This window comes from Barbatula barbatula (genome assembly GCF_947034865.1).
Source record: "Barbatula barbatula genome assembly, chromosome: 23".
Lineage (NCBI taxonomy): Eukaryota > Metazoa > Chordata > Actinopteri > Cypriniformes > Nemacheilidae > Barbatula > Barbatula barbatula.
Window position 1 is genome coordinate 924,737 of NC_136786.1, and position 14,485 is coordinate 939,221.

The following is a 14,485-nucleotide window of genomic DNA, read 5'->3' on the forward strand; positions in this document are numbered from 1 at the left end:
GTGGGTATGAGCATTCATGTGTGTTTTTATTTGCAACTGTAAGTGTGCGTACGTGTGTGCGTGTTTATTTGAAAGTGTGTGTATATGAGTGAAGTGCAAGAGTGTGTGTTTGTTTGTTTATTTGTAAGTGTGTACATGAATGAAGTATGTGTGTGTGCGCGTGTTTATTTGAAAGTGTGTGTATATGAGTGAAGTGCAAGAGTGTGTGTTTGTGTGTTTATTTGTAAGTGTGTACATGAATGAAGTGTGCGTGTGTGCGTGTGTTTATTTGAAAGTGTGTGTATATGAGTGAAGTGCAAGAGTGTGTGTTTGTTTGTTTATTTGTAAGTGTGTACATGAATGAAGTATGTGTGTGTGCGCGTGTTTATTTGAAAGTGTGTGTATATGAGTGAAGTGCAAGAGTGTGTGTTTGTGTGTTTATTTGTAAGTGTGTACATGAATGAAGTGTGCGTGTGTGCGTGTGTTTATTTGAAAGTGTGTGTATATGAGTGAAGTGCAAGAGTGTGTGTTTGTGTGTTTATTTGTAAGTGTGTACATGATTGAAGTGTGCGTGTGTGCGTGTGTTTATTTGAAAGTGTGTGTATATGAGTGAAGTGCAAGAGTGTGTGTTTGTGTGTTTATTTGTAAGTGTGTACATGAATGAAGTATGTGTGTGTGCGTGTGTTTATTTGAAAGTGTGTGTATATGAGTGAAGTGCAAGAGTGTGTGTTTGTGTGTTTATTTGTAAGTGTGTACGTGAATGAAGTGTGCGTGTGTGCGTGTGTTTATTTGAAAGTGTGTGTATATGAGTGAAGTGCAAGAGTGTGTGTTTGTGTGTTTATTTGTAAGTGTGTATGTGAATGAAGTGTACGTGTGTGCGTGTTTATTTGAAAGTGTGTGTATATGAGTGAAGTGCAAGAGTGTGTGTTTGTGTGTTTATTTGTAAGTGTGTATGTGAATGAAGTGTGCGTGTGTTTATTTGAAAGTGTGTGTATATGAGTGAAGTGCAAGAGTGTGTGTTTGTGTGTTTATTTGTAAGTGTGTACATGAATGAAGTGTGCGTGTGTGCGTGTGTTTATTTGAAAGTGTGTGTATATGAGTGAAGTGCAAGAGTGTGTGTTTGTGTGTTTATTTGTAAGTGTGTACATGAATGAAGTGTGCGTGTGTGCGTGTGTTTATTTGAAAGTGTGTGTATATGAGTGAAGTGCAAGAGTGTGTGTTTGTGTGATTATTTGTAAGTGTGTATGTGAATGAAGTGTACGTGTGTGCGTGTTTATTTGAAAGTGTGTGTATATGAGTGAAGTGCAAGAGTGTGTGTTTGTGTGTTTATTTGTAAGTGTGTATGTGAATGAAGTGTGCGTGTGTTTATTTGAAAGTGTGTGTATAAGAGTGAAGTGCAAGAGTGTGTGTTTGTGTGTTTATTTGTAAGTGTGTACATGAATGAAGTATGTGTGTGTGCGTGTGTTTATTTGAAAGTGTGTGTATATGAGTGAAGTGCAAGAGTGTGTGTTTGTGTGTTTATTTGTAAGTGTGTACATGAATGAAGTGTGCGTGTGTGCGTGTGTTTATTTGAAAGTGTGTGTATATGAGTGAAGTGCAAGAGTGTGTGTTTGTGTGTTTATTTGTAAGTGTGTACATGAATGAAGTATGTGTGTGTGCGTGTGTTTATTTGAAAGTGTGTGTATATGAGTGAAGTGCAAGAGTGTGTGTTTGTGTGTTTATTTGTAAGTGTGTACGTGAATGAAGTGTGCGTGTGTGTTTGTGTAGCTTTGATTAGACACACGCAGCGAGCACACACACTGCTGGCACTTTGATAATCAACTGGAGGTTTTTGCGAGCAGCTGTAATTTCCTCTTAATAATTGCTCGGTCGCAATTCATGAATGAAAAAAGCCAATCAAAATTATTAAACGTGTAACACTTGGAATCCCCTTCCTGAGGAAAGTCCAATTAAACTTGTAAAGTTCAGTTTTTATGCCAGAAATCTAATGAAATGACATTTGAATAATGTTCCATGCACAGTCTTCACAATAAATACTTTAATATAAATGTCAAGCAAGTGTCACAAACACATTAGAGACAGAGTGCGTGTGTTTGTGTCTGTTTCTCTGTCGCTCAGAATGTAGATGCTGGTGTCCTGTCAGGTATCTGTAGGCCAGATCTTTTGCGATAGCATCACTCAGTTTGAGTCACTGGATTGTGGGATCACGTGGCTCTCACACTGTGTCACATTGTTGCTCTGAACCCAACTACAGACACAAACTACAACACAATGTATGACTGTAATATTCCTGACAGGTTCATTTCACAGGACACCCATGAAACACAACTAGAGTTTAACATTAACAACAAAATAAAAAACGTATGTAATGTGAAAAACTCGTTGCTAGGGTGGTTGCTAAGATGTGGTTTGCAATTGCTGGGATGCACCTTTGCTGTCAGTGTGTATTTTTAAGTAAACACACCATTCAAAACAGTAGCAAACCTCACATACTTGATAAAATGATTTCCTTTCTGGATACATTTGTTTTCCAGGACATACATATACACATTCTCAAGTCAATGTATTTTGATTTAAGAATATCTGCTAATGCGGTAAGACAAATAATTGTATAAAAGTATTTAATTTCCCACTGTCAGAAATGTTATTGTTAGTTTAAAGCATAAACTGAATTCCTTTTCATTAATTTTGCTTTACAAATAGCTCGTCTTAAAATTTCTTAAAGGGGTGATTTAATGCTGTTTCATGCATTCTGACTTCTTTACAATGTAAACGTGCAGAAAAGGGTCAAATTGTATGGCTAAAACAAACATTATTGTGTGTATTTGGTGTAATACAGTGTGTTTACAAAGTTTACGGTTAAAAATACATTAGTTTTCACATATGGTGCAATACTATGGTGCAAATTCTTTAACACCTCGATTTTTAACAAAGCTCATCGCTGTGAAAAGTGCTGTGTGCTCTGATTGGCCAGCTACCCAGTGTGTTGTGATTGGCCGGATACCTTAAGCATGTGGCAGGAAAAAACGTACTTACAGGCTGTGAGTGAGAAGCAGAAGATGGTCCTTACAGAGTCAGATTTGCTTTTTAGAAACATCCTTTGTGCAAAACCAGGTGTTAAGGTGCTCAGATTTTTTTTTGTGTTGCAAACAAAAGTTAACCACCGATTTCTAATTGTGTCCTCGTTTGGAAAGCCCAACTAAGAAGTTTTTCATTTGTAATGAAAAGTGTTGTTCAACGCTTCTCACAAACTGACATAGAAATGTGGGGGCGTTTTTAAACGAGGCATTTTAGGCAGGTTTGGATCAGCCTCCACTTTTAAATAAAACATCTTTTGGTTTGAGACTTTAATTCTTTCAATTTTACATGTATATGATTCAGGAAAGCACGATCTTTAACATGGTCAACTGGACATATGACGTAGCATTTCCATAATCTCCACCAGTGTTCGTACAGGTTTCGGAAAGTTTTTTCGAACATGTAAATCCGTTACATTTCAACTTTTCATACTTTATTGGGTAATTCTCCTGGAAAATCACGGCCATGACAAGCCTTAGGAAGACCCGCTTACCATCATGATTGGCTGCGCTGTGGGCCTGCTGCTGCAGCTCGTTACTCTTGCGATAGTGAGAAAAGTTCAGCTGTGTTTGTTTGTTCACGAAATTTCAGCGATGGATGTTATAAAAACGGAAGATATGTATTTGGAGAAGGTTTGAAACTGATAGATGGAGCGGCCCCCTTCTACTGTAAGTCTGCTGACAGCTCCATTTCAAAATGCAACGGCTGTTTTATACATCCAATCAAATCACAGCCACACCCACTATTTTTTTCATTAGAAATTCCATTATACAAAAAACAGAAGTAAGAACGATCACAACTTCCGGTTCACGGGGACCTTAATATGAGATTGGAAGAAACTGCATGCTCAACTGGACCTTTAAATATTTCTATTAGTAGAAACGTCTTTTATGCAGCACATAACTAGGGTTTGTTCATCATGAGCGTTATTAACAGTGATGTTTGACTCATTGTGGAGGATCAGGACAGAACACAAGGCCACGTCTCTCCAGAGACTCATCTATCAGACCTCTGAGTTTCACACTGGAGTAATTAAGACTCCGGCCGGCTGTGATTTCACCTCCCAACACCAAACACACAGAGAGGCTTTGCATGTCACGTGCTGTCAGTGCTGCTCTTCATCTCTGGTTACATGACAAGACTCTTTCTTTCTACAGTTTCAACACCCGTCACATAAAAATCACTCGGAAACCAAACATCACTACAAACCAAATGTGCAGATCATTCATGTCACCTGCATTATACAAACGTATATATTTAAATTCAGTTTTTAAAGACCGGAGCAAGCTTTTTAAGAAAAAAGAGCTTTAAATGCATTACAATGAATATATGTAGGGATTATTAGGATTATTGTGACATCACAGTGCCAGTGAGTGTGAATGACTTTCAGCTCAATCTCATTGTGTCCGTGGTAATGAGAGACGTCACATATACGCACTTGCCCTCTTAATGGTGACCCGGCGCTCTGGTTACATTTCCTCGTTGGATCACAGTTTCCGTGCCCGTGTTAAGTTCACTTGATAACACTGTTAAGGCTGAATTATTCCTAAGCTCTCGCTGGTGCTTCTAAAGCATGCATGTCCAGAGGTCACCGGAGCTGAGAACGACTCAATATTACACATCTATACGTTCAGTTTGTGAATGATCTGATTTATCACTGAAGACTCGTAAAGTGCAAAGACTCGCAGGTGGTTGCTTATTGGTCAAAGTGAAATTAACTCCTTTGAGAGTCTTTAATATGAAAATCGTCAGTCACAATTTGAGATATATCATAAGTACAAACATAATTATACTGTTAAAACAAAACAGTCTGGTTGTGTCTGTTAGATGGAAGATGTGTCTGTTTGACCATGTGAAGTACACAAACACTGGACGTCCAATTATTTATAAAGTATGTCTTTGGCTTGTGAGTCACTGCAATATATGAACACAATGAGGGCGGCCCACTTGACCCCGGTGAGGAATAAATCATAAATCACCATCATGGCATTTCAATATGTGAGAAGAGTCGCTCCATCTACTGGCCTTGAGTCCACCCCAACCCAAGAAGCCCCCATCATCTAAACAACAATAGACCAAGCATTCTCAGCCTCAGATGGACACGCCCACAAACCCCAAATGATCCAATCAGTGAGCGTCTGACACCGTCTTTGGAATCAAAAGGGTCAGATGTGTTCAATGTAAAGTCTTTACAATTTCTAGATAAATTAGCCCTCAGATGACGTCATGTGGAGGAGAATGCTGCTTATCTGTATGGCATGATGATCAGTGATCAGTGCATCTGGGGCGGAGCCAAACCTAGAGACTTGGAAGAGTGAACCAAAAAATAATAATAAAATAGAAAAGCCTGCTCTCTCTCTCTGTATCTCTCTGTATCTCTATCTCTCTCTCTCTCTCTCTCTCTCTCTGTATCTCTCTGTATCTCTATCTCTATCTCTCTCTCTCTCTCTCTCTCTCTCTCTCTCTCTCTCTCTCTCTCTCTCTCTCTCTCTCTCTCTCTCTCTCTCTCTCTCTCTCTCTGTGTCTCTCTCTCTCTCTCAGGCACACAAGGGCAGAGTGATTCCCCATCCCCTGTGCTGAATCATCCTGTAATTTTCCCAAAATAAACGCCTCATTTCAATTCATCTGTTCTTAGTGGAGAAGAGCTCAGAGCTTCATGACTTCATAACATAATGTACTAAATGTAGTCCAGTCATCAAATGATAGACATATGCACACACAAAACACACACACACACACGGAAGCACACATTTACATGAAACACATAGAGACACACAAAGACACAAAAAACACTTGCACGCAAATAATTCTCTTCATACATCAGTCAAACAGAAAGAGCGGTACATACACATACAAACAGACGGATGGATATAGACACAAAGAGCCGGCCTAACCACGACTCTATTCAGATCGGCAGGAAACTCATTAGATTTTGAAACGGAGCCAAAACACACACACACACACACACGTCTCTCCTCTTAGCTTTCCTCTCGATCAAACTTTAATGTCATTACAACTTTCCCAATGATTTACTTTCATTAGCAACAAACGCAACAGTGATGTTGTGAAGACTCAACCGCGGGAGCCGGCCGGTGTGTTCGTGGCGGGTCAGAATGAATGATGTTCATCACGTTTATCATGTTCAGCAGAGGCCAGAAGAGCAACTGAACTCCTCGAGAGCCATCTAATGAAATAATGCACTCCAGACAACATTAACATCTCAAGACAAATAATGATGCAGTTGAGTTTCAGCACAGGAGGAGGTGTGTGTGTGTGCCAGCATAGAAAATGATTTTAAACAAAAACTGACATTTCCACAACGTTACGACAACATACATTTCTATAATTTGCTTTAATAGAGACGCTGGTGAAACACAACACGGACCTCTCTGGACTCTACCTTACACGTGGTGCAGTGCGGCGGCAGGCGCTACGCAAGTGTTTTTTGCTAGTTTCAGCCTGATGCAGTTTTCGTCCTGCGAAATGTTGTTTAAATAGCAAACGCATGGGCCCATGGGCGTGCTGGTCTGAAAACGAGGTGTGTCCAGGCGTGTTGCTATTTTGAGGCAACTGAAATAGACTGCACCATTGACCAGCTGAAACCTGCTCTAAAGTCAAAGCCGCAAAATGTTTTTGGTTATTTAAAGAGTGTGTGTGCATTATGCCTGTTACACACAGAGGGATGCACAGCAGCACACACACATCCACATATTAAAAATTAATTGATTACAATGCAAAAGACATAATTATGGACATAAAGATACAAATCTGGCTTGTCCTGTAAATGGTCTGCTCGCGCGCTTTAACTTCTCGCCTCACGCGTTTCCTTTCTGGAGAAGCGTCCTATTTGCTCTTGACAATTACGGTGGTAAACAGCAAATCTGCCATGGCGTGAAAGCAACTTGCTCCCAAGGAAATGGGAGATGAGACTCTGATTGGTTTACCGCACGTTTTGCCCAAAACACACCCATGACTCATTAAGAGAATCCATGCACCTGTCACGCTGACTGTTTATCCCATCCTTAAACTAGCAAATGTGAATTTGGACACGCCCTAATGCTGGATTCACACGGAGTATCAGCGTCGACGCTTGACAACAGCCAGTTAAATTGTTCTCCGGTCTTGCATGAATGCTAGTGCCTGCACGTGGTTATTTGCATACAGTGATCTGATTGGCTGACGAATGCGTTGACCCTTAAAAAGTTGAGAAATCTTCAACTTCTTGCCGCAAGCAACGCCAGTGAAGCGACGCTGACGGACCCACAATTCAGTTCGGCAACGCGTGACGTCACCCAGTCAAAGTAAATGAGAAGTGTTGACGCGTCGTGTGAATCCAGCGTTAGTGCACCAGTGCCCTGCGCTTTAGACCATGCGCTTAGATCTTTAAAAAAAGCAACAGCGAACTGAACTCCAGCTGAGGTTGGTATTTTTTATTGGATATTTACTGGATATTTATGTTTTGGAAATATGACCGCAATTAATCAATTATTATTGTTTCACTATTTTTACTCTGAAGGTGTTGTTGTTGCTTTAAATTACTGTGGTTGTATAATATATTTAAATTTAAACTAAATTAATCTGACTTCAGTCTTAAAGAACTGTGTTTAAGTTACAGTGATGTGTTGTAGGTGTAAATTGAGCCATGCTGGTCATGTCTGCGATTAAATGTGTATTAAATGGGTTTTTTATATAAAAAAATATTTAGATGGACTGTGGCAGAGGAGACAGGTGCATGTTTCTAAACGGGATATAATGCTAATCTTGCATTTCATGCCGCTTAAATCAAGAACATGCAGTTTTTTATTTGCTTCATAAATTTTTTTCTCTTTCAGATCTGTCAGTCAGAGGCAAGAACCAGCGGTCTTCTGCCCCCACAAACCGGTCTGGAAATAAACAAAACATTAAATCATGGTTTTGTCTGTTTTCATTAGAATGGATTTCTGTAGTTTATAAAATGTTTTACTTTTACTGTAAATTTTGATTTACCATTTTGATCAATAACCGTAAGCCCCGTTTTCAGTTGTACGCTTGGTTCATAAATGAGGCCCAGTGTCTCCAGAGGACACGTCTCAGTCTCATCCACCTGCGATCTGCTTATTTACCCCATAAAGTGAAGCTAAGCTCAAGGATTATAAGCTCGACTTCATTCTACACCTGCTGACTTCAAACACACGTAACGTCTCAGACTGAAAAATTCTTTGCCGTTGTTTCCGTGTAACATAGACGGTGTGTGAGCTCACAGTAAAGTGAGTCGAGGTGCTGGACGCCAAACATACCTTAACTGTACACAAACCGCACCCACGTCCACTGGATCCGCGCGCCTAAAAATAAGCCATTACCTCAGACAGCTGGCCAGCATTATCATACACTCACTACCTTTACTGACACGACAGGTGACAGGCGAATGCTTCCGTCCGTCAGAGGGTCAAAGAAACATCTCCACATCTCTCTCAACGCAGAAGCAGAACAACAAACACTCACTAACAAAGGAAATACAGCCTACAGGAAAATCATTTCAGCGTGGAAAATAAACGTTACACAAGAACACCAAAACAGAGATGTGAACGCTTGGACATGGCACGGCAACCACGTGCAGCTGATGAACTTGACAAACACTTCTATAATACTTGTTCTCAGTGCTCATGGGAGAGATAGAGGCTGTGTCTGGGACCGCTCCCTGTCTCCTATCTTAAAATAAACATGGCAAACAGTTGTTTTGTTCTCTTTATTAAAAACGTATACAAAATCGTGACAAATAAGGTCAAAAGGAATTTAAGGCTTATATTACAGCTTGTTTAATAAAATGGTTATGAGGAATGGCCGCGACAGTACTGTCAGACGCAGGTTATATATTAAGTCAGTGTCCGAAATCGTTCACTCATTTTCACTCCCTTCTTCCCTATATAGCGGACTATTTAGTATTCGCTACATAGGGAATAGTGAAGGAGGGAACGAGTTAACGAGTGTGTGGTTTCAGACACAGCCAGAGTTTCATTCTGAGAGCTTACGCTGTAAACATTTAGCAGACACCTTCATCCATACTGACTTTCACATGAAAGAGCACGACGAATGTGAACTGTTTAAAACACCTGTCTGTGAACGAGCCTTAATGAAAGAAATTAATATGTTTTCATAAACTGCTGTTATTTGATCGGTGATAACTGCGATCTCCACACACGTTATAAAAACAAATACTGACATTATATCGCAACATCTGTGCAGGACACAGTTAACACTTTCAGCAATAAAACGGTCTATGAAGTACAAATAATAAAAACACACTGCACGAACTCTCTTGACACCCATTAGGTGTAAACTGCCAGCGGTCATACCTTGGTATTAACAGGCATCAGTGTCCAGAGGAACAGAGAGAATTCACACACATGATCAATACAGATAGACAGCTGAAGATCCGGTTACACACACGCTTATCTAGACGTGACAATCACAGACAGAACATACCATCTGATCCGTCCATACAAGGACACTGATGTACAGCTGTAACGCTGCCTTAATACTCTTACAATACAAACTGCTTTTAGATCAAATTGGCTTTAAATTGAACAAGTTTTGTGCAGACGGGATGAATTTCTGAGATGGACCAGACAGTTGTATGTATGTATTATCAATGTAGATCTTTCTGGAAAATAATGGTTGTACTTCGTCATTTTTAGTATTTACGTTTGTCTCAACTGTCTGTACTATTATATATTTATGCACATTTGAAAAGTGCTATTGAAAGTAAAAATGAAAAATTCTGAAATTTCTCTATTGCACCGAGCAAACCGGCCAGTCTGGATCCACCTCACTAGTTAAACCTGAAGCTGACATGTCGGTCACTCAGAAACTTAAGATGCCAATGACAGACTCACAGTTCCTCTCATCATCAAACTGAGTTGATATTGAGATCTTCACTAATATTGACTTTTGATTGCAGACGAGACGAATCTGAGCTCAGTGTGACACATTGATGACGTCTCTTGTAAATCTGTCTTTCTTCAGTGGAACACAACAGATGATATTTTGAGAAATGTCAATACAACGGAAGTCAATGGAGTTTGGTGTTTTTGGTGATCAACATACTTCAAAATATCTTCTGTTGTGTTCTGAAGAAACAAACAAACAAACCCATACAGGTTTGACATGACATGAGGATGAAAAGAGGTGGAGAGATTTCTTCTTTTTGGGTGACCTATCACTGTAATGGATAGTTTATGATGTAAATGTAGTTCTGTGTCTAAATGTAAGGTACACAATTTTATTCTGAATCGTTCATAAGGTAAAAAGAGGACAGAAACCTCATCTCATCTCATCTCAACCCAATGACCTACAAACAAAACCAGCCACAGACTTGGAAGGCGGAGCAGATGTGTAATCCGGCTGTATTTACACGCTGTGTTCCCGCAGGATTGGATTCCTGGGAATGCCGAATCCATCTCACACCCCCTTCATCTTTAGAAATAAAGCTACGGGTGACACCTGTTATCCAAATCCGGAGCTTATCACCAACACGTTTAATGACAGAAATGCCTGAATAATTCTGCTCTTTAAACAATGAACATCTAAAAGAAGACCTGATGTCTGCACGTTTTATTTATTTACAAATAAAGAATTATGGGGATATCTTAAATGACATGATGCTGTTTCAAACAAGTTTTAATTGTGTAAATAAAACCTTAAAAACGTAGAAATGTGCGGTAAAAAATGTTCTGCATAAAAGGACACAGATAATCTGTTGAGACGTAAACAGTAGGATGAAATAGATGTCACAATGTAACAAATAAAGAAAAACCATCACCTTTTATTTGTTATTTGATGACATTATGTGCAAATGTCCATCACGTCAGTGGATCGACTTCATGTGTGGAGACATGTGGCCCTTTGAACATCTTCCACAGTCCACTAAGTAACTATTCTGAATGATCTAAATATAGCAACATTATAACAAAGGTAACTTTCAGAACTATTTGACCTTTAACTGCCGTATGCAAATGAGCGAATGAGAGCGAGAGATCAGTTGGCAATATTTGAGCCATGCCACACATCTGCAGTGTTTATGAAACACAAACGCAGCCCATGCCAAGACCTGACAAAAGCTGAGATGACAGAGCTGGACAAAGAAGGACGCACCGACTTGACACGTCTTCACTACAAAATCTCAGCTGCTATTAGATTATTAATGATGATCTTTTAAAAATGTATATTTATTTTGCCTTGTTGTGCAGAGGCAGCAGTTTTTGCCAGAGGGGAACTGGAATCCCCTGGTTAGGCCTGGTTTCCCTCTGAGGTTTCTTTCTCCTCCAATGGAGTTTTGGGTTCCTCGCCACTGTTTGCATACTGTTGCACTGATGCCTGGCCGGGGGGGCTGCTAGAATTTTATAGTCTTATTTAATTAACACTGCATATAGGAATTTATTTATTTGTTTTTCTCTCTCCTTATCTTGGGTGTGTGGTTCCAGGTGATGGCCCCTGTCCGTGTGTGTGTGTGTGTGTGTGTGTGTGTGTGTCTGTTTTAGTGGATGTTAGTGTGTGTGTTTGTGTGTGTTGTGTGGAGTGTTTTGTGTACGGGTGTGTCTGAATCTGTGTGTCTGTGTCTGTCTTCTGTGTTTTCACCTTTTTTTGTGCTGACTTGTATAACCTACATGTTTTGCTTATTGTCAATATGTTTTCTTGTACAGCTGCTTTGTAACATTGAAAATTGTAAAACGCGCTATATAAATAAAGTTGACTTGACTTGACAAACTCTGTTTAACATGCAAAGATGAAACCAGCCCTCATCCTCAAAACAATATTTTGCACAGCTTTTGAAAATCACATGCTGGCCGTTCAGGGATGTGTAAAGGTTACCCAAAGGCTTCAGGTGGAATTTCACAGTGGGCTGATATTGAGATTGAAGCTCTATTACAACTGAGCCATTGAGTGAAACACCCCAGACACTTCAGAAAACATAAAACATTTGATTAAAAATCATCCACTGATCAACCATCATTACAGTCATGATTGTTTATTCGCTTCAAAGAATGTCTGTTGATTATTATGGACTGTACAGAAATCCAAGGAAAATATTTTAATTCATATAATTCATATTGACATACAGTATGTGAGTGCAGAGGAGCTTGAAACTCAGTTTAATGGAGTTGATGGGAATATTTACAGCACCCCTGATAAACTCAGAACAATAAAATGTGTTTGAGCTGTGTGCTAAATGAGACACACACACGCACGCACGCACGCACACACGCAGCTATGATTTACATGAGGGTGAGGAAATGATGACAGAATTTTACAATCACTTCCTAACTATCATGTATGTTTTTCTGAGATAACCACGATGTGTGTGTGTGTGTATATTGTGCTCTGTGTGTGTGGAGTTGTCCTTTATGTATGTGGTTGTATATGAACCTGTGTGTATTCTGTTTTTTGTTTGTATAACTTTAATATTTTGCTTATAGTCAATAGTAAGAATGAAAATGGTAAAAAGCACTATATAAATACTGACATCCATAAATAATACAGTAACATGCTGCTGTAGAAACATACAAACACACGGAGAGGCCCACACACGTCCTGTTAAAAGCAGAACTAAATTGTGAAGCGAGCACAACCGCAAGAGACACAAGAGCCAAAAATCTGGAGCACGGCAGAAATGAGAGAGAGGCACGACACAGGACAGCAGTCCACCAAAATGCCAAGCAAAAATGTCAAGAGGTCAACGGTCATTAAAACAAAGAGACATGATATACAGACCCCAAACACCAATCACAGTTCAGATACACTTTAAAAGTGTTTGCAGAATATCTGTGAGGAAATATACCACCAACGGTTGTTCCAACGGTCAAACATCCCAAAAATAAGAAGAGAAAACTCACCACAAGGTTTCCGATCACCATGACCAGCATGAAGACCAGGATACAGAGCGGCTGACCGGCGACCTCCATGCAGTCCCACATGGTCTCAATCCACTCGCCGCACAGAACCCTGAACACGATGAGGAACGAGTGGAAGAAATCCTTCATGTGCCAGCGGGGAAGAGTGCAATCCTTCGAGATCTTACACACGCACGACTCGTAGTTCTTGCCAAACAGCTGCATGCCCACCACGGCGAAGATGAAGACGATAATGGCCAGCACCAGTGTGAGGTTTCCCAGAGCTCCCACAGAGTTCCCGATGATCTTGATTAGCGTGTTTAGCGTCGGCCATGACTTGGCCAGCTTGAAAACTCTCAGCTGTAAGAGAAAGCGACGTTCAATAAAACAAAAACAACCACCAGACGTTTTAAGTCAACTTGTCTAAAGTGAAACCGATACCAGTCTGAAGGAGCGCAGGACAGACAGACCCTCAACGTTGGACAGACCGAGCTCCATCAGACTCAGACTGACGATCAGACTGTCAAAGATGTTCCAGCCCTGCTGAAAATAATAATACGGATCCAGAGCGATGATCTTCAGGACCATCTCTGCTGTGAAGATCCCAGTGAACACCTGAGAAAAACATCACAGTCAGACATGAAGATTCCTTTATATGTGTATTTTATATCACACTTGACAAGTATACAGTATAGATATGTATATAATATACAGTGTTTTCCACATTTGGTCCAAATCTCTGAACCCTACTATAGTGAATCCTAAAGTATACTACAGTTTATAAATTCACTATACAGTAGTTAATACATGTACCATACATTAACAAAGCTTAATAAAGTGTTTACCATAGTAAATATTAGGGATGCACCTCTTTTAACAAACTATATTCCGATATTGGTCAATTGCATAAAGTACTTTACAACACTAGCTAGTTTTTTGCTAATTTTACTGAACATGAATAGGATCCATTTAACATTTTACGAGAAGCACAAGGTAAGACAACATGACAATCTTCAAAGGTGATTTTTACGGACCCAAATTTATTTTATTAACAACATTTACTCATATTTGCCTTAACATTGAACATTTCTTTAAAAAACTCAAATAAACTCTTTTAACAATTTTGCTTAGACAAAACGTTGGATTATTCAGCCATGCAACTCATTGTCTCTGTGCAGTTAATTAATAAACCGCCTTTATCGGTTTTTTTCATGCTATTGCCGACATGCCGATGGTTTAACAATCCGTAATAAAATGAAATAATGAATAATATCGGGACTGATACATCGGTGCGTCCCTAGTTAATATTACAGTGCTTTTTGCTAACTCAGGAAACCCCTCTGTATATCTCCCATGAGCCATCGCTCCTCGTTACCATGGACACCAGGATGCTGCACACGACAGGTCTGCTGTTTGTTTGTCTGTCGAGTTCTGTTTCATGTTTCTGGAGTGGAGCGTTTGGATGTGACTGTGGTACGTGACACAGACGGGAGAGGAGGACCAAACATCTGCCGCTGAAGATGAGCAGATCTACTCGCATCCCTAATGAACGCTTTCATCTA

General features: G+C 39.8%; 1 protein-coding gene across 1 annotated transcript in view; it reads right to left on the reverse strand.

Annotated features, from left to right (window-relative positions):
- scn5lab (sodium channel, voltage gated, type V-like, alpha b) overlaps positions 1-14,485 on the reverse strand; it is a gene marked incomplete at its 3' end in the record, with an annotated part of 67,423 nt that overhangs the window by 25,510 nt on the left and 27,428 nt on the right. Inside the window, exons 14-15 of the mRNA XM_079488347.1 lie at positions 13,365-13,538; positions 12,927-13,283 (exon numbers count right to left, since the gene is read on the reverse strand). Coding sequence (XP_079344473.1) covers positions 12,927-13,283; positions 13,365-13,538 — 531 coding nt within the window. The remainder of the gene's footprint in view (positions 1-12,926; positions 13,284-13,364; positions 13,539-14,485) is intronic.